Source organism: Larus michahellis, chromosome 1 (assembly GCF_964199755.1).
Source record: "Larus michahellis chromosome 1, bLarMic1.1, whole genome shotgun sequence".
In the NCBI taxonomy this organism is placed as follows: Eukaryota; Metazoa; Chordata; class Aves; order Charadriiformes; family Laridae; genus Larus; species Larus michahellis.
This window is the reverse complement of record NC_133896.1, coordinates 107,322,223-107,340,990: the sequence shown is the minus strand read 5'-3', so window position 1 is coordinate 107,340,990 and position 18,768 is coordinate 107,322,223. Positions and strand designations below refer to the sequence as shown.

Here is an 18,768-nt window from a genome sequence, read left to right as displayed (position 1 = left end):
GTGTCCGAGTCCCCGCCCTCCGGACGAGTCCCCGCCCGCCCGCCCCCACTCAGAGGGGAGGCCGCTGCCGGAGGGGCAGCGCGGCCCGTCCCTGCCGTGCCCCGCCGGGGGGGCAGGTGGCGCTGGAGCTCCCGCCGCTGGCCGTAGGGCTATGGCGGCGGCTGTGGGCGCTCCGCCGCAGTTCGGCCGCCCGGTGCCGCCGCCGCAGACGGGCTGGGAGCGGCTCAGCGAGCTCTGGCGGCGAGAGTGAGCAGCGGGGCGGGCTGGGGCGGGCCGGGCCCCGCGCCTCAGCACTGCCCTTCCCTTTCTTTCCCTTGCAGCGAGCGGCAGCGCTACCCGGAGGAGACGGTGAACATCGCCAAGTCGGCCTTCACCGGGGGAGTGGTGGGCTGGGTGTACGGCGGGCTGCCGGCCTTCTACCAGGCCCGCAGGGCCTTCATCGAGGGCAGCCAGGGAGAGCTCTTCCAGAACCGCGCCGATGCCGTGGTACGAGCCCGCCCAGGGGAGGGGGCGGTGGGGAAGCGGCCGGGGCTGCCGCCGGGGGCGGGCGGCGAGGCGTCGCCGAGCCCCGCACAGGCCCCGGTCGGGCGGTGGAAGGTGGCGTTTGGGGCCCGCAGTTTGTGGTGGCTCCGGGAGCCCTCGGGAGGCGCGTAGCCCTGAGGTGGTGTTGGGGGGTGTGTGTGTGTGTGTCTGGTTTTAATACCCTTTGGGGCAAAATTAAGGGCCATGTGTTTGCTGCACGTGTGTAAATGATGCACCGGCTGCTGCCGGAGTCACCTGCGCCCTGTCACCCAAGTTCTGCAGGGTTAGCTTAAAAGAAGTTGTCCTTAGAGAAAAAGTTGGTAAGTTGGTTCTGTTACACAGCTAGTTAACACATATTGGAAAGTCTCTTGGCTTTTACATTTTAGTGGGTTTGGCAAGAGGCGTCGCTCCATAGTGGAGACCGGTGTTGTCCTCTTACCTTATTAATGTGAGTTATTTTAAGACCATTTAAAATTCTTTTAGCTTATCACTTGACACCTCACAGCAAAGAAAATTTGTGGCATTTTATGAATATGTTTGAACTTTTAGGGGGTTGCTAGTCAGTCAAAATGTTGATTACCTGGATTATTAGGAAAAAAAACCTCAACTAAACACTTTAAAAATCTGCCTTATTTTATGTAATTCACTATTTAGAGCGGCCTGCAAAGTGTGGGCGCCTGGCTACACTCTGACCTCCTGCTGACTCTTGTGTGTGTCTGCACCTGAGCTAAACCCCTTACACCACAGGCACGGGAGGAGGGAGTTTATTTTCTCTCACGATATTAACTGGAAGATTTTTAATTTTCATGAAGCTTCTGTTGATGACAGCTTTTTAAAAGCTGCTGGTTGCCAAACTTGTAAGCGCCAGTGCTAACCTGCAGAGCTCGGTGGTCTCTTAGTGTTTAAAGTAGGTGGTTATTATTATGAGGTGAACTCATAATAACAAAGAATTAGTTTCTGGTTCGTCCCCCCTTCCTTCTCTGCTGCTCTCCTGTGCTGTCCTCAGAGGGCTCTCCCCGTCCCCCCGGGAGTGTTCCAGCACCAGGATTGGTAAAGAACAGTTGACATTACGAACTGGAATTAATTCTTGCTTTTCCTGTTGGCGGCTGGGGCAAACGTCAGTGGCTGTTCCTCCAGAGACAAGCAGCGTGATCCCTGAGGGTCAGGGCGTCGTTCCCAAGTGACCCATCGGGAATACCCCGGGTGGGTGGTGCTGGCGAGGGGGAGCGGGTCTGTGGGACCTGTAACCCCTCTCCTCTCTCCCCCCAGCAATCGGCGCATCGGGCCGGTCTCAGGAGTTTCATCCGCTACGGCTGGCGCTGGAGCTGGAGAGTCGCCGCTTTTGTGACAATATTCAAGTAAGCATTTCCCTGGGGGCTGGTGGGAGAAGCGCTGGCTTACGCTGAAGGACGAGGGGCAAGGAGCCCTTCCTGCCACCAGTGTGCTCCTTGAGGGACTGCTGGTGACCAATTGAGACTCAAGGAGTTGTGTTAACAGTGATAAGGGGTGAATGTGAAGAGGATTTAACCTTTTTTAAATTATCCCAGGTGTCAGATCTTCTAATGAAACAACGCAAAACTAAAACTGGAAAAGCCCTGTTCCTTACATCTAATCCGTGCTGTTATTGGCGTGAATACTGTTCTTCCCTGTACTTGACAGCTTCTTTCTGCTTTTGCCTCATCTCTCTTTTTTTTTTTTTTTTTTTTCATTTTTCTCTCTGGAAGGGTGTTACAGTGTGTTGGCTGTTTCTGGAAGAGCTTTCTATCCCACCCTAATTTTTCTCTTTTTTGTTATGTCTCATTACTCCTAGTTTGTACACGCTAGCGTTACTCACAGTTCTTTGTTCTAGTCCTCAATGCTTGCAGATGGTCATCTTCTTATGAACATCAGACCTACCGGTTGTATATACCGCTTTAGGCCTTCACATTTTTCCTGCACACCCACCCAACGCAGAGATAGTGTTCCGCTTCCTTGATTTTCTCCCTCAGATGTGTCAATGCATTTCTCACAATGTAGCATCAAACTCGGCACGCTCTTCCAAGTAAAGCCCTTTTAAACTACGAATATCTCCTTCCCCAATGTTCAAAATGGTAAATTTATGTGTAGTCCTAAACCTGCATTGACTGTATCTGCAGGTATGTTCTGTCTAAATTCCCATTCTGCTTTTAAGGTTAAGATATTGACTAGCATTGTTTTGTATTTCCATCTCCTAATTTTTTTTGTTCCTTTCTGGGCTTCTTCCTCGATCTCTCTTGGTTTCTTTGGCTCCTTTTGGTTTAGCGTCTGTTCTTGGGTTTAGTTAGCGTACCGTTTGCTTTCTCTCCTGGAGCTTTGGGTTTCTTCAGATTTTCCTGGGCTTGGCGTGTAACCTCGTCGTCTTCCACCAGATGTCTCCCCTGCCGTCAGATCGTTGCCCTTTTCCACCACCTCTTTGTAAAAAAGGCTTTGAAAGAAGATATTTGCCGCTCCCTGTTCATTGTTTCTGTAAAGTTCGGGTTGAAGAATTTTGTCCTGTGGTTGTGCAAATTTTGAGTTTTGCTGTTTAAAAGCAAATTTTTCAGTTTGACCCTGCGCAAAAGCTGGGGTGAGGTGACGGTGCTGGGAAGGAGAGGAAGGTCACTGCTGACTCGTAAGTGTCATGGCAGGAGGCTGGCTAACGTGCTGGGGAGGATGTGGCTGCCGAAGTGAGAACAGAGAGTGTTTTGGGGCTTAACTGATGTTTTTGGAGGAGATGGTGTACCCCCCCTGGTGGGAGATCTCATGCCGCAAGAGTTGGTGACCCTGCTGATGTCACGAGTGCGACTTACCTCTAGGGGTGGGGACTGTCTGTCAGGCAAGACCTTCCCCACACATGGATTCAGCTTCTGGGAGTAAAGGTCCTACATCAGGACTGACGTGACTGGCAGGACCTTTGCATTGCTCGATTCCTTTTGTCGTTGAATATACAATGGAAAAAAATAAATATTCATGATTAAAAAGAAAAAGAAAGAATACCCCAGAATCCTGGTATTCCCTGGCCTCTGGCTGCACGGCTGCCTGCGGTAAAGTCACAGAAATCAGGGCGCTTGTGGCTGGCCCGTGTGCGCTCCGGACAGATGGGCAACAAGGCAGTTAGAGGCAGCCTGAGGGCTGGCTTAATGAAACCCAGCTTTATTTCAGGCTGTGTTTTGCTACCTGTCTTTTTTCCCATGTGCAACCGCTGTCTTCTTCTCTGCCTTATCTTTGCAGCACGGTGAGCACCGGTCTGTCTGTGTACCGCAATAAAACCACCATCGGTAATTTCGCTTCGGCAGGAGGTAAGACTGCTGTGTCTCCGTGTACTTTCCTCTTTATGAGCAAGGGTCGTAAACGGAAAAGCATAAGCAGAAATCCCTGTTCTTTGGATTTGAGTGGGTCTCTATAGCTTCTGTGCTCCTGGGTTTTCTTTCCTGTTCTACAGGCTGCTATTGGGACTTCGCTCCCTTGTTTAACTGCTGCCTGCCTTTATTTGTAACACAGAAATATCAATGCGCTTCTGAAACCATTGGGGAGTTTTGTGGTTATCAGTTCACCTTCAAAATACTTGCTGGAGTTTTTTGGGTGAAAAATGCTTGTGTAGGGTAAAGGCAACACTTAGTGCATACACTTAGTGCTCTCATAACCACCTACTTAGCAGGGAAAGCATTTCTTATTTCCACTCTTCATAACAGTTCAGTGGCTGTTTATAAACTACCCTTTTCATGCTAAGTTTTGCATGTCCGCTTTTGGCAACAGGGCTCCGGGTAAGTCGTCTGCTTGTTCAGTTTTACAGCCTTTATTGCCTTTGCAGTTGGATACGCGTTTTACAGATCTCTTCTGCCGTACATGGCAGCTACTATTATTAGCTGCTGTTGAGCCAAAAAAAAGGGGGGGGGGGGGAGGGATCATGCTCCAGCCTGGAGAGAGTTGTACTTTCCTAGATACTTTTACTTCTTAGCATTTCTTGGGGAGTTTTCCTGAAGCAGAGGGAGCTTTGTGCGGTGTTTTGGTGCAGAGACCGTGGTGAGGGTCCCTCCCGCTGGCCACGGCACTTGGTTTCTGCTCTGTTAAAAGTAAATGTCAGCTCACGGAGAGGAGAAATGCAGTAAAGCAGCTCCCTCCGTCTGTATGTGATGGCGGGTGGGGGGCTGTTTGTGGTTTCAGTGTGTTTGTGGGTTTTTTTTTTTTTTCCTCTAGCCTTCACAGGAGCCCTTTTTAGAATGCACTTGGGCCTGCAGGGACTGGCAGGCGGCTTCGTGTTCGGAACAGCGTTTGGGTGAGTTGCGACTGCTGCCGATGAGCGGTCAAGACACGGCTGCTCTTTAAGGGTGCTTGTTAGACGGTGGCCTCACACACCAAGCCGTGAATCATAGGTGTGGCTACACAAGCTTCCCTTCCTCTCTTGCCTTGAGGGATTTTCTGTATCTCTCTTGGGACCTCATGATGATGACTTTTCTTCCAACCTTTAAACTGTTTTTTCTCCTTCTTTTTTCTTGATTTGTGTTTTGCTGCTTCGTTGGCAATAAGAACTCGGTGCTCTCAGTAGAGCATCTGACTTGCTGCTATTTGCTTGTTAGAGAAGAGACTAACTCCTGTTAAATAGGGAATTACCAGGATAGGTTATAGGCGTGTCTCCTGTCTCCCGTCCTGGGTGTGGTCACTGATGAGCCCAATGGTTGTGCGCAGAACCGTTGGACATCTGTTTTAAGGAACGGTGTTGTCTGTGGGTAAAGTCAGGAGTGTAAGACACAGCTTCTGGGCTCCCTTCTCAGCTTCATCAGCAACTGCTCCTGTAGCAGCCCAGAATCCAGATGGCACACAAGGGGTGTCGGATGTCATGATGACACCTTTTGAAGAAGGGGGCACCCTGGGAACTTCTAGGGCACCAGTTAGGAATCTGTGTAAAAAGCATTTTTTTACAAAATATGCTCCATCAAAGCCAAAATGTGGAGCAGCAGCCATTAGGAAATGCTGAGGAAGAAGCTGCATGGTTGGGCCGCACAACCCAAGGCTGTGAGGTGGCACATCTCTTCGTGTGTGTCTTGCAGTCATGTATCTTCTAAAGCTCCCAGGAGCATGGAGGAACCCAGGGTTCTCTCTCGGGGCCTCTGTCTGTCAGGACAATGACCTCTTAGCTCAGGAGAAGTCTGACTTTTTAAGCAGAGCTGGTATTTCTTCTCAAGGTACTGACTTGTGAATATCATCAGAAGTGAATTTGGGGATCCTGCCTGGACAAGAGCATGAGTTTTGTAGGTACTACTTAGCACTGTCAGGGTGGTGTCCGCTGTGGGCATGCCTGGAAGCAGCCTAGGGACCTTTACAGATGAAAACACAAGTACCTCCAGAGCTTGACAGAAGCTAAGCAGGGGTGTGACTGTCTAAATTATGGGTTAGCTGATCTACAGGGGTTGTTTGGGCTCCTTAAATCTTTCCAACCCTTTGCCCTGTGTGTGCCTGTCAATGAGTAAATTCAAAATACGTTATTGAAGGGGCTACACTGAGTCACAGCTGAAGACAGGCTGGCAGTAGAATAGAGTATCTTAGTCTGTGCGATGTGAGTATTGGGGAATGTTATGCTCCACTGATCTGGTGGCTGGCCCCCGCATGCTCCTTTTGGTGATGCCAGTAAGTTATTACTGTTGCGTGTCCCCTGGGTGACTTGTGACTTTTCTGCTTCCTCCTTTAGGATCCCTGCAGGGGGCCTCCTAATGATGATGCAGAAGCTTGCCGGCGAGACGTTGCAGGAGAAGAGAAATCGTGAGCGCAGGGAGCTGTATGAACAGAAGTTAGCAGAGTGGTAAGGAACAGCTCTGCTGTTCGAGTCTTGGACTAGAAGTACATATAGGTCTGCGTGGTTCAAACATTTAAAGAAACCACAACACACTATGTTTTCTAAACCTTGGTTCTTCCGCTCTTCAGTTTTTGGTGTGTTTCACATGCCAGTCTGAGAACTGCTGATTTAGTCTTCCCAGCCTTAGGTGTTGCCGCTTGTTTTGTAACAAGGTATTTTGTTAAAAATTCATGCCCCACTCCCCGAGCCCAGTAACTGCATCAGTTTTTCACTTTTGCAGTGGCCAAGACGACAAGCAGGACAAGCACATGAGTATTTCTTTACCAAAATTGAGAGAGACCAGAACTCTGTCTTTCTCTTCATTTTTGCCTTCTTTCCCTCCCTGTTAAAGAGAGGAAAGAAGGACGACAGCCGGAGGCTTTGGGGAGAAAAGGCTATGACACTGGTTGCGTGACATAATAAAACTCAGAAATAGGGCCTGTTCTAAAGAAGCTTTATAAGAGTTGGGATTCTGCAGTGATGCCTTTTTCAGGAGGATACAGGCATAAAATTACTTTGCACTCTCTCTTCTCTTGTTAGGCAATCCAGGCTCAGTGTGATGAACGTCTTAGGTGAAATGGAAGGCAACACCCAGGAAGGACCGGAGACAGAGGGAGCAAGAGAATCTAGGAGCTACTGAGTCTTCCCCAGATCTCTGTTGTAAGCAGCTACAAAATATTTGTAGTTATTATGAGCATAAAAGGTTTCAATCTCTCTCATAAAAGAGTTTCGATCATAAAAGGTTTCAATCAAGGGGTCACGGAAGTCTTCTGTGAACACAGTTATATGCTGTGAAAAAGCATTTTGCTGAAAGCATTGTTCATGGATGCATATCACTGCACAAGAGCTTGGAAGGGCCAAACCTGTTCCACCTGAGAAGGTGGAAATGCACACTCTGCAGACTGGGAAGTGTCATCCAGGTTTGGCAGGGGGTGAAAGCAGCCCTAGAGCCTCTTCTAGAACCCATTTCACTGCTGAAAATGTCCAAACCACGGGAGGTGTAGAAATATTCAAGGTAAAAGGAGCCTATGAATAGTTTGGATGCTGAAGGTACCCTCATTCCAAAAGCTAATTACGCTCTGGTGAAAGCTGCTCTTCAGACAGGGCCTGAAGAATGTGCTATCGGAGCCCAAGATGGGCAGCACCAGAGCGAGCGCTTCTCCTCCTCTCGCCATGCCCCTCCCACAGCATGACCTGCCCTGTCTGGGACCAATGCTGTTCTGCTCACAGTGGTTTCTTGCAGAAAAAAAGACACTTGGTTCTACAGTGCTTGGCGTATTTTGCAGTCAATGTTGAGGAAGGGTGGAGGAGCTGGGGATGGTACGGAAATGCCCTGGAAAGGACACGTTTTGGGTTCCTCAGTAGGAGTGTGGCTGAGGGGGCCACAGAAAGGTTGGCTTCTTTCTGGTGGGTGGTGGTAGAACAACTGGCACTGTGGGCAGTTTTAACAACAATAATTTCATTTGAAGGTTGGAAATTGGGGGATTACCTTTGGGGGAAATGAGGTTCGAGCCACTCAATAAAGCCATCTAGCAGTGGTGATTGTGTCCATAAGCTCTTTGTGTTAGTACAGTATGTACTTGACAGTATTTGTGTTAGGGAAACGTACTTGAGGGATATCCCCTGAGAAGAGCTCTATCCAAGATCCCACCAGTGAGCAGTGAAGTCTGGTGGCAGTGTCAGAGTCAGACATTCCTCTGTCCGGGAAGTAACAAAGACAAGAGCCAGGAGAGTGCTGGCTCTGTTTATTGTTCTGTACCAGAGATCAACTCTTAACTCGTAGCTGTTACCTATGGGTAGGGCTGAAGTTAATGTCATAATGGTCCGTACCCAGTGGGGCCAGCTGGCCCATCACCATTTCCCTCAAAGTGGAGGGTTGGAATTCTGGTCCCCTCTCTTTGTTGGGGCTTTTCTCCTATTAAAGGGAATTATAGCCAGGCAGGGGCTTCCGGCCTCCTTCCCACAAGAAAAGAGTAGTCAGTCTGTTCTGGTGGAATTCTTTCCTCTGATACAGCTGATGACTGTTGATTGAAATATGAACAGAGCATATTCCACCCACCCAAAGCAGATTTTTGGCACAGCTTGCTTCCAAGAAGGTGGTGTGTTTTCTTGACTTCTGAAAAGAGCATTTTATTTTTTTAAACACCTCAGTGTAGTTCATTTTTCCATTGAAGAAATACGTGTGTTTCAGGGTTGTCATCAACCAGCTTTGATTTTCCTTTTCTATGTGTAAGTGAAGGATCCGAATAAGTAGAGATATGGATATGTTTCTCCCTCTTCCTGTTTTGAACTCTGCATTCATTGGTGACAGTAGTGTTACTGTCCTCTGCCCTCTCAAAAAACAAAATAGAAGGCCTTTCTGAGTTGCATTTTTGCCATTGTGGTTACACAGCAATGTTTTATCTTTTTTTTTTTATTATTATTATTTTCCTTTTTTTTTTTTTTTAATTTTTTGCTGTTACATCCCCACCCAATATCCCACACTGTTATCTGACCAGCAGTTCTGATGACATTTAGCCATGTCATTTCTCAGTCTCTCTCTATTCCTATTTTAGTGGTATTTGGTGTGATGCCTAAAGAATACTGATTTTCGTGTGTCTATGACCATTGAGGGAGGGGTGTTCTTCAGTGGCAGAGTAGGCAGAGCCAAGGTGTAGCAGCTGTGTGGATTTTCTCTCCATGTAAGGAAGGAAGAGCTGCTAGGCTGCTAGATGTCCTTATGCTGCACGTTAGCAAGGGGAAGCAGAGACTTCCATCTACATGCAGCTCAAGATTAGCAGCCATTTTTTGCTCCGTTTCCCGCTGAATTTAGTCCCCTGCACTTCCTCATTTCTTGTCTTCAAAGTCACCCTCCAAACGGGGAGTGAAGAGTTGGTTCAGAGCTTATTTTTTAAATACAAATGTAAGGGATTCTTCACACCCCCACTCTCCCCGCCCCACCCCCCGCCCCCAGCAAAAGCTCAGCACTGAAGTTATCGGTCCCCACTTCCAGAGCAGGTAACACAAGTAGCAGAGATACAGCGAGACCGTCTTACACTGGATTTTGCTTTTGCAGAAAACCTCCCTTTTTGGGAGGGCGAAGGAAGACCTGTTGCAAACGGAGTTGTCGAGCACCATAGCTACACTGCTTGGTTAATTCCTGACACATCAACAGGCACAAGAGATGTGGGAGTTACAAGTTGGGTACCTGAGTGCCGTGTTGTCATTGCTGTAGAGTTCGCCATACGGAGCTGCGTCTTGATGACAACTCTACCTCTTCAGCTGTACCAACCAGCTGCGTCACCTACCTTGGTGCTATACAGCCTACATTCTTAGCAGCTACAAAATGGTGGCTGAGCGTCGTGAATGATTGAAAGGCTTTACCACTTCCCAGCATATAGATCAGACATCTTTTATTACTGAGGAAAGGAAACTGAGTTTACCCTTTATTTTTTAATACAATTACGTGAGGAACCCCAGGAAAAAAATGTTATGTACAAAATACCTGCGATAAACAGAGCAACTCACCTGGTACAAAGACCCAGATATTAAGCTGAAAAGGTCTCACAGAAACCATTTGTGTGCAATTCACTGAATACAGCATAAGGCAATAGAAAACATAATTCATAGTATAAGTGCTTAAGGAAAAAATAAATCAAATAACCGCCCATCGAGAATATAAAAACAAACTGAGGCTAAACATATCTTGTTTCCTTTAGAAGGACTTACTTAAAGTGTCACAGGAGTCTGTGGTAGAAAAGTTTGGCACAGTGCAAAAGACAAACTCTCCTCCAGGATGCTGAGCAATCACCAGTCAGGAGCAGAAGTAGAGCGTGGGATAGAGGGGAAAACGTGCAGGTACAACTGTCAGAGCTGTGCTGTGGTTGATAAGGTGGAAATGCATCATGGGTATAGCAAGAAATGAAGCACAGTATTGAAAATGAGCAAATTAAATACAAAAAGAGGGTGTTCAGCCTGCAAGAAGCCAGTAGTTTGTGCCGGAAAGAACAAGCATAGGCTGAAAGAAAAGGAAACGTGAAAAGTATAAGGCACCGTTGCCCGTACACCAAGTCCTGCAGTAACGTCAGGCTGCCTTTTGGTAAAACTGCTTTCTGCGTCACCTGTGTTCTGCTTGCAACCAGAATGTGCAAGTGCAAAGAGTATTGTTTCCTTATCGCTCACCTTACTTTGTTTTCTCTGTCAAAAAACGCTCTGCAAGAATGTTCTGAAGTTCCCATTTCACTTCATACAATGGAAAAGCAGTAAAAAAGCTGATGGGGCAGCATGACTCTGCAGGAGCAGAAGGGGAGCGGTGTCTTATTTTTCACTAGCGACTTGATCCCTTAGCCTCTCATAGCTCAATCCTCTATAAACTGCTTTTAGTGCTCCTATTTCCCCCAGCAGTTTCTCTCTCAATATGTACCTGCTAAAAAAAAAAGTGAAAGGGATGAAATATTTCTTTGCTGTGTCCTGGCAAGATAAACAGCTCAAGCAACAAAACATCCCAGAAAGAAGACAGCGTGGTGCTTTCAGACTTTGGTCTGCCCTTTGAACTACACGCATGGACAGAGCAGTAAGGGAACAGGAACAGCTTGCAGTGGGACAGAGCAAAAGAGAAAACCAAACCTGTCAAACTCAGGGCAGGGTTGCGTTAGGTTAGTATGCAGAGTTGCTTAGGAAGCTTGTTGGGGCCTGGGGCTTCGTCCTCTTTTTCCCCTCAAATTGAGAAACCACTTTTCCTACACAGTAGGCAAGAATATCACCCAGAGCAGATGAGTCCAGTGTTAGCACCCCGTAGGGAGCTTCCTTCAAGTCCTGGCAAGGTAGAGAAAGCGCTGGCGGAAAGCAGCAGTCTTCAATGCAAAGTAAATCCCTATGTTGCTGTGAGAGACTCCCAAGAATCTGGAGAGCCTACGCTAACAAGTGTTCCTAGGCAAAGCTATAAACAACAGCAGACCTGTATTTAAGAAGCGAGGCCCTGAGTTACATTTCATTCCAGTAGATACACGTGAGAGATAACCACTGAATCCTACAGAAATTTAAATGGGGCTTTACAAATGTGGGTAGGAAGGAATGCGTGTAAAAGCTTGTACGTGTGTATGTGCAAAGGTGTGCACTCTCGTGCACCACCACCACCACCAGCGGGCTGCGCTCTCTCAGATGTGCTCCTGGATGACTGAGTTATTTAATAGAGGAGCTGTACCTTGGTACCTGGGTTGGCGAGGCCATCGTTTCAGGAGAGAAAGGTTATGAGAACTTCTGCTACTGCTGTAGGTAAGCAATATTAGTTAGCTGTTGGGCGTGCCATCAGTACGTATCATTTCCTAAAAAGTCTCATTAGCACAGAATATAAGCACGAGGCATATAGTCCCACCTCAAGGTGCTTTTTCATAGAAAGTGTGTTATTGCCTCTTTAGGGGAGAAGGGACAGGTATCTGTAATGGTCAAGTCCAAATCAAGTCCTCCAGCACAAAGAAGAGTACTGGCAGATACCTGTGTGAGGCTGAATATAAAAGAAGTTTTAGGTGCTCCCAGTCGCAACATGGAAGCACAGCTTGACATGAGATTGTGTCGGGGTCTGGGGTCTCCCAAAGGCCAGCTCTACGTTCCTGAAGGGGTAGGTGGGTGTGGGCTACCAGCTAGAGCTCTGCAGGCCCCCTCATTTTCACAGAGGCAGTATCACAGCCAGAGGATCCCAAACTCTCGAACGGGTGTGCGAGAGCAGCACGATGCCGACGACTTTCTTCTGCCCCGTTGCAGGAACATGGAGAGTCCTCCCAGTTGGAATTCCAGCGACCCCATCGTAAGGAGACCACCCCACAACTGCTGTGGCGTAGGTGGGGTTTTGTATTCATTCACACAAGATTATGTTGTCAGTCATCTTGAGCAGAGTTTTCTACTGCTGTCATCCCTTTCCAGGGAGCCAAAGGGTCAACGCAATAAGCATTGCTGTGCAACGAACAGTGGGGACTGCAGTGCGGAGTACACAGGATAAGAAACCTGAGGGACACAAAGAAAAGATTTTACTGATTTTTCTTCCCCTTCTTCTTAATCCTAAATGTAAACCAGAATGTTGCAGAGCTGAGACAAAACAGGGGTCACTTGCGATAGCCCTCCACAAGAGGGCTCCTACTACAGTAAAGCCAGAGCTGTTCACAGAGCTAGACAGATCAAGACAGGCACGACGCCGAGCTGCAGCCTGGCTCAAGGCTGCCTGTGAAAACCTTTGGAACACGCAGTGGTGCCATCCCTCTGCGATGCGAGGATGACTAACGAATGCACTACCCTATTTAAGCAGCAACAGGGACATGGCTCAGCGCATCGCACAGTTACGAGGTGACGGTCAGCCACTAAGGAAGCAATACGTTGTCCCAACTCACGGCTTCCATCCCTGTCCACAGGCAGCAGCTGTTCCGGGCACTGGAGTTGGTAAACACCAGCCACTTACAGAAGGAGCCTGGCAAACTTTTATAACAAAAGAGGAATGTGGCAGAATGGATTTATTCAGCAGGTGAACTCCCACCACTCCCATCACAAAACCCCCCAGAATTCATGCTAACCAAGGCTCTAGTATCTGTTCCAGATAGGGCCTTCCCCAGAGGAAAACATGAGTGGGTGGTCTAGTTTGGAAATGAGACGAGTGGCCTGAATGATAGTTTCCCCTCCTTTCCGTCTCAAAAACATTAAGCTTTTAGATTAACGCAACACACAGCGCGACAAATTCATGACTTCTAGGACTCTACAGCTGTTACTCTATGGCATTACCCTGGCAATTCAGCATGTGGTGGTGAAAGCAGGAAATGCAGTCACCTGGATAATGATGCGAATAAGAACAGTTAGCTGCTAATCTTTCCTTAAGTCTCTTGACTCGAAAAAGTGTCTTTTTGGAGGACACAGCCCTGAACACAGGTGAGCTTTCAAGCCAAAATGAATATAATGCTTTGTAGTCATAAAACCGTGGTAAGCCAGACTTTTCCCCGGCCCATCCTTCACAACATCTCATTATCGAAAGTAATTCCTTTTAAAATATGAGTGTTTCCTGGGCAAGTCTTAGAGGGGAAACTTTTCCTTCTCCATTCCTCCATCTGCTGGAGGGCATGGAGGTATCTCAGAAGTGGACTGGCATTGCTAATTTTACTGGGAAACCGGAGTCATTCTCTCATCGTTCACCTCTCCCTCACCACCATTTGATCAGTCCTTCGTTTCTGTCATCAGTGATGTTCCCATGTTTATGCATCAGACAAGGCACATGCCTCACATCATCCACGCAGGGCCCATTCTATGGAGAAAGCAGCTTAGCAGCCCAGGAAATGTGGTCCTCTGACATTTTTCACTAGATTCATGTCTAGAAATTGGAAATAACCCAAAGCAGTGCCCCACAAGCAACACAAGCACCATTCCTCTAGTTACCTGACCGGGACACAGCATGTGTCTGAGTCAGCAATAGGGCCCTACGGCTTTTATTTACCCTAAAGGACAGCACACAGTCATATTAAAAGTCATACGTGGTTTTGTGAGCTAACATTGCACAAGAATCTAATTGTATTTGAGAAGCTATTTTGCCAAGAGAAGAATGGTGAAGAAAACTACCTGCAAATGCAATCTGGTCATACAGATGATGTTTCAGATGGGTGTCTTCGTACATTCATGGGTGTCTTCGTACATTCTTTCACACCCTCTTCCACTGAATCTTGAGGCTTACAACAGTGAGAACAGACTGAAAGAGAAGATCCCTCATTAGTATTTGGAATTCCAGAAGACATAAAAGTGCTGAATCCAAATGTTGTCTTCAACAAAGTAAAGTATTACTGAGCGTGGGGAGAGAGAAGTAATTAAAGAAAAAGAAATCTTTTAGGTCTTGCTACTTCTATTTTTCCTCGGCAGGATTCATCCCTGCAGTACATCTGAATATGGCTGGCCCGTAGCCATAGTCTGATCTGATAGAAAGCTCCGTTATATATAATGTTATCTATATAGATTCACGTAGATAAAACAGTTCTTATTAGCACAGGGCTAGGGCCTCAGCCTGGCACAAAGACATGTTGCTACATACTAAGATAACGTCAGGAGGGAAACAATAGTAAAAGTTACGTGTCACTAAATGCACTTGACCAAGCAAGTGAAAGAACGCTGGTGTTAGAACCAGCCAGCCAACTCTTTCAGTGCTTTAAAAGGACTTCAGATTAAACAGGTCCCCTTAGTATCTCAGCATCTATGAATTAATTTTGTTGTAACAATTCAAGCTGAATGTCTCTGTACTATTACATCAAACTGTGCTTGCGCAAACTTTACAACACGGACCCTAAGCTATTCTTTAAGTGACCTCTAATCTTGGTGCTTTGTATTAAATTAATTGAAGAGCCGTTACAAAAAATCTAGGGAGTTTTCATTCTTAAATTACTGCAAAAATAAGCAAGTTAGGCTGTGAGCTCCTCCAAGCAGGGGGCTATGAACCTCAACAAAGCATCTACATGTTTTGGTCACCACCACAATCACACATCTGAGAATTCTTATTTCCGTTTTGCTCTATCTTTCTATTCTTCCCTCCCACACTTCAGTTCTTTGAAGCATGGCTTTTTGAGCTCAGAAACCACTCTTAGCATCAAGGCCGCTCCAGACTCAGCTTTCCATATACCAGCACAACAGAGGTACTCTCAGACCTATTCTGAGTACCCACAATAGCTCTTGACAGGTGACCTGTAGCAACACCAGCAGGAAGCCCTCTTAGGACAGATATTTCCCTCCCCAGCCAAGTGGCAATGCACAGCAGCACTGAAATGTGACAACTGTACAAACTGTGAAGTTGGATAGAAACTCTAGCTTCAGTTTCTTACAATATATGCCTGGTCTGGAAAATAACTGTACAAAATAGCACCACCTGACTTGGCAAATCTACTCCCTGTGCATATTAGGAAAATGGGACCGAAAGGGAAATTCCAGTTTATGCAGCTACGTCCCATGCTGTTGCAGGTGATCGCATTCTACCTCATTGGTATGCTTTTTACATCTACTTTAAAAGCAATTTGGTTTCAATATAAAAGGCTATTTCAGAATGCTCCAGAATCTTACTAATTTAATGGTAAGGAACCTTTTAATTTCCAGCCTATATTTGTTTAGAGCCAAATCTTCCAATTCCAGTTCATTTTCTCCTATAATTAGAAGTTCATTATCCATGCAGCTAATGGCACAGGCTGTGATCAGCTGTGATTTTCTTGGTTTCAACCTGCTTGCCACTTTCCCATTGACATAGCCCCAGGGAACAGCAGGGGAGAACCAGCACTGGTATCACAGGGGCACATGAGTAGAAAATGAGTACATGCACAGGTGTTGCCAAGAGTCACTGCTTTACAGAAGCTTCCTTAATTTGTGGTAAAGCAACAAAAAGAAAATTAGCCCAGCCTGACTCATTGGTTTTTGAATAGATGTGATTGTTGAGGAGGGGAAAAGAAAAATAGTAATGCTACCTCCACACCTCTGACTTGGGAGTGAACTTGTCTGAAGTTGAAATAGGGGTAAGCAGAAGACACAAGCACGACAAACTTACATGTGTCTCTAAGTGAACTGAGTCCCCGTTGCCTAGCAAATAACCTCTTTCCAGCCTCTTTCCACTGTGACCATGATGAGCGAAGACGCTCAGACTGGTGGCTTCTGGTTTAAGACAGCTGAACAAAGAGTGCTCTCAGTGTGGAGTTCCTGTCTCCAGAACTGACTTCCCCAGTGACCTGACAGAACTTGATTGGGTGATATTTATAACGTGTTGCAAGGCCTGCTGTCTTTCTCCAGGACTGCTTTTCAAAGCTGCTAACAGGGTGTGGATAGGACATCTGCTGTTGTTGACTTTCAAAACTGGCTGGATGTCTAGCTGCCTTTATAAATCCATTAGATGTCTACCCACATCTTCAGGGGCTTTCTGGCTAGGTCAGCATAGACATGATTAGGAGCAACAGCAAACAGATGAGGTTTTTTTTGAGCCACAAAAAAAATACCTGCCAGCTAACCCTGAGATGCTGGAGGTCCTCTTTGCAATTGAAAACTTGTGGAGACATGTCTGGAGTTACTGAAGACTTCATAGGGTAGGATAGGGCACCTCACCTGTGCTGGTTTTGGCCACATAAAGAAGACAAATACATTTCTCCTGATTGGGGTTCTCCTAAAAGTGGAACCTTGCTATGCTTAACCATTTTTCTGGTCCTAGCACTATATTTTTTTTGTACCTTTGGCTCTGTGACTTTTCTGAGGGATTGTCTAAGCAGGGTGTGTAGAGATATCCCATTTTGAAACTGTCGATTCTCAGCTGTATCTGTGATGATCATCAAGATTCTTGGCATCTTGAAGCATCTTAATACATAAAAAATGGACCTTTTTGTATCTCTTAAATTCTGTATACCTCTGATTTTGGAAAAATTCTGATCTGCTGCCAAAACTCCCCATCACCCCTTCACTCAAACCTGAACCCTAGTGCTGCCCGCACACAAAATGTAGGAAAGTCCTGAGCTGGACTTAGATTTTGTGACAGTAGATGCTGCATGTAAAAAAAAAAAAAAAAAAAAAAAAGGAAACGAGAAGAGGGTACAAAAATACCTAGTGTGTCAGTATAGTTTCTATAAATGCGTATTTTACATAGAAACTCCATAAGCAGTAAGAGACTGTTTCTTGAAAAAGCAGCTACACTTACCATGCCTTGAGAGGTATCTTGCTGCTAGGGTGATAGCCAAAAGGAAGATGATAATGATGATACTTGAAGCAGTAATGACATTATAAGATGGAGGCACAGTAGGGACAACGCAGTCATTTGTTTTTTCTGAGACAGAAGAAATAAAACATAAATAAAGAGCCCAACAACATATCGGCATTTTCAGGTAAGAGCAGGTGCCTGAATTTTGATAGTTCTGGCCAAATTCTCACTCAGATATTCAGCCTGAAAATGTACCTATTCAATAAACAAATAGACAAAGCTGGCACCTAAATTTCTTCCATTCCCCCACCTTTGCTATGTGCTGAAGTTTTTAACACATCCACGGAATCTGAAATGCGGGATCTTTGTCCAGAACAGGACTGAGACAAGCAATATTTAAAAACATATAAGCTGTTTTTAAACAAACTGTTAGGCTTGGTGGAAAAGTCTGAATCCATATCTAGAAAACTTCCATTCTCAAAGGTACTCTGCAGTTTTTCTTACTGTTTTCACCAGATTTATGCCTAATTTTTTCCCTCTGAATTCCCAGGTGATGGAGTATGATGCATTAAAGAGACTAGAATAGACTTTTTCTGCATGGTAGGGAGAGTATTGTGGCAGAGTTCAGTTTCAGTGGATCTGGAGCCTTTGGCTTTTCACCCCTGGAAATGACCATTCTGCCACTTGGACATTAGTGTAGATAATGGGCTGGTTTTGTACAGTACAGGACAACCCCAGTTCAACAGGAGGGACAGACTTGGTGCATGTTCATAGGTCTACAGATTTCATCATCTGCATCTGGCACAACTAAGCAACATTCAACTTCTAAGACACTAGTCTGATCCGCTGTACGATCTTCCCCTCCGCTGTAGGGCTTGCCTCCTACATTTACCAGAGGCTGTATTCTGTCTGGAACTCCATGTTCATGAAAGACTTGTTAGGAGGACCGTTTCCATCATACCAAGATGGGAGTGGTTCACATCTTAAAAATCAAAAAGGGGTGGGGGGGAGGGTTGTGAGAGCGGTTGGCACTGTTGATTACACCCTCCTCTGAGAATCTGTGTGATAACAATCTATGACTATTATTACCTTTTTTTGTTGCTCTCCTTTTCTATGTAGTATGATATTCATAACCTTCTTCCATTACCATCTCTAGGGGCATTATCCAGTAATAACCAATATTCATGGACTACATCCAGCAATAACCAATATTCATGTAGCACTAGTTTCTGGCATGCGTCCTAAAGCTGAATGATGCCTCTCCTCACAAGCCCCTTTGATTATAGTAAGATTGATGAATAAGGCACTGTTCCCTAAAAAAGTAGCACTTCTTTAGCTTCCCTTGGAGGTGCCCTTATCTCTACAGTGAAAACATCAGACCCAGAGACATTTCAGAATACTTTTTCAGTAACATTAAAAAAAAAATAAACCCTTTTGGCTTTAAGAATTTTCTTGCAAATCACCTTCTACTGCAAAACATCTGCACTGTAGTGTGCTGCCTTCCCTCATGCTCTTTCCATTTGTGCCTCAAGCTTTTCAAAGCACAGACTTATCTGTTATCACTTTTAAGCCATGCACAGTGATGGAATCTTTTCTGTATGAGTTAACCCTATATTAAATATGTGTATGAAAGCAGAATTTTGTCTAGACCCCAGCTGACAGTTTCTGTCACTGAAGCAGAAACAAACGTGCTTGTTAAACAAGGAAATTATTTTTAAATGCAACCTGTGGCTTTTAAGGCACACACGTTTCTCAAGTGCCTCCA

At 46.0% G+C, this 18,768-nt stretch overlaps 2 protein-coding genes across 4 annotated transcripts in view; one reads left to right on the top strand and one right to left on the bottom strand.

Annotated features, from left to right (window-relative positions):
* Window positions 1-52: 52 nt before the first annotated feature.
* Window positions 53-10,025, top strand: TIMMDC1 (translocase of inner mitochondrial membrane domain containing 1). Of its 2 annotated transcripts, XM_074598606.1 has the most exons (8): window positions 57-246; window positions 321-486; window positions 1,792-1,880; window positions 3,751-3,818; window positions 4,717-4,795; window positions 6,206-6,316; window positions 6,890-7,009; window positions 9,405-10,025. In XM_074598606.1, the coding sequence occupies exons 1-7, from the start codon at window positions 152-154 to the stop codon at window positions 6,987-6,989; spliced, it is 708 nt and encodes a 235-aa protein (XP_074454707.1). In that variant the 5' UTR covers window positions 57-151; the 3' UTR covers window positions 6,990-7,009; window positions 9,405-10,025. The 2 variants fall into 2 exon arrangements, with proteins under 2 accessions (XP_074454696.1, XP_074454707.1); XM_074598595.1 differs by lacking the exon at window positions 9,405-10,025 and having other exon boundaries at window positions 53-246; window positions 6,890-7,889.
* LOC141747804 (T-lymphocyte activation antigen CD80-like) overlaps window positions 9,727-18,768 on the bottom strand; it is a 26,417-nt gene continuing 17,375 nt past the window's right edge. Inside the window, exons 4-6 of one of the 2 annotated variants that reach the window (XM_074598574.1) lie at window positions 17,004-17,129; window positions 13,919-14,045; window positions 9,727-12,328 (exon numbers count right to left, since the gene is read on the bottom strand). In XM_074598574.1, the coding sequence (XP_074454675.1) occupies window positions 13,936-14,045; window positions 17,004-17,129 (236 nt within the window). In that variant the 3' untranslated portion in view covers window positions 9,727-12,328; window positions 13,919-13,935. Of the gene's footprint in view, window positions 12,329-13,910; window positions 14,046-17,003; window positions 17,130-18,768 lie in introns of those variants that run through there. The other variant, XM_074598582.1, reaches the window with a different exon arrangement.

Coding starts and splice junctions, on each gene's coding strand:
- TIMMDC1 (XM_074598606.1), top strand. CDS start 152: ATGGCGGCGGCTGTGGGCGCTCCGCCGCAGTTCGGCCGCCCGGTGCCG. Junction 247..320: donor AGCGAGCTCTGGCGGCGAGA/GTGAGCAGCGGG, acceptor TTTCCCTTGCAG/CGAGCGGCAGCGCTACCCGG. Junction 1,881..3,750: donor GCTTTTGTGACAATATTCAA/GTAAGCATTTCC, acceptor TTATCTTTGCAG/CACGGTGAGCACCGGTCTGT.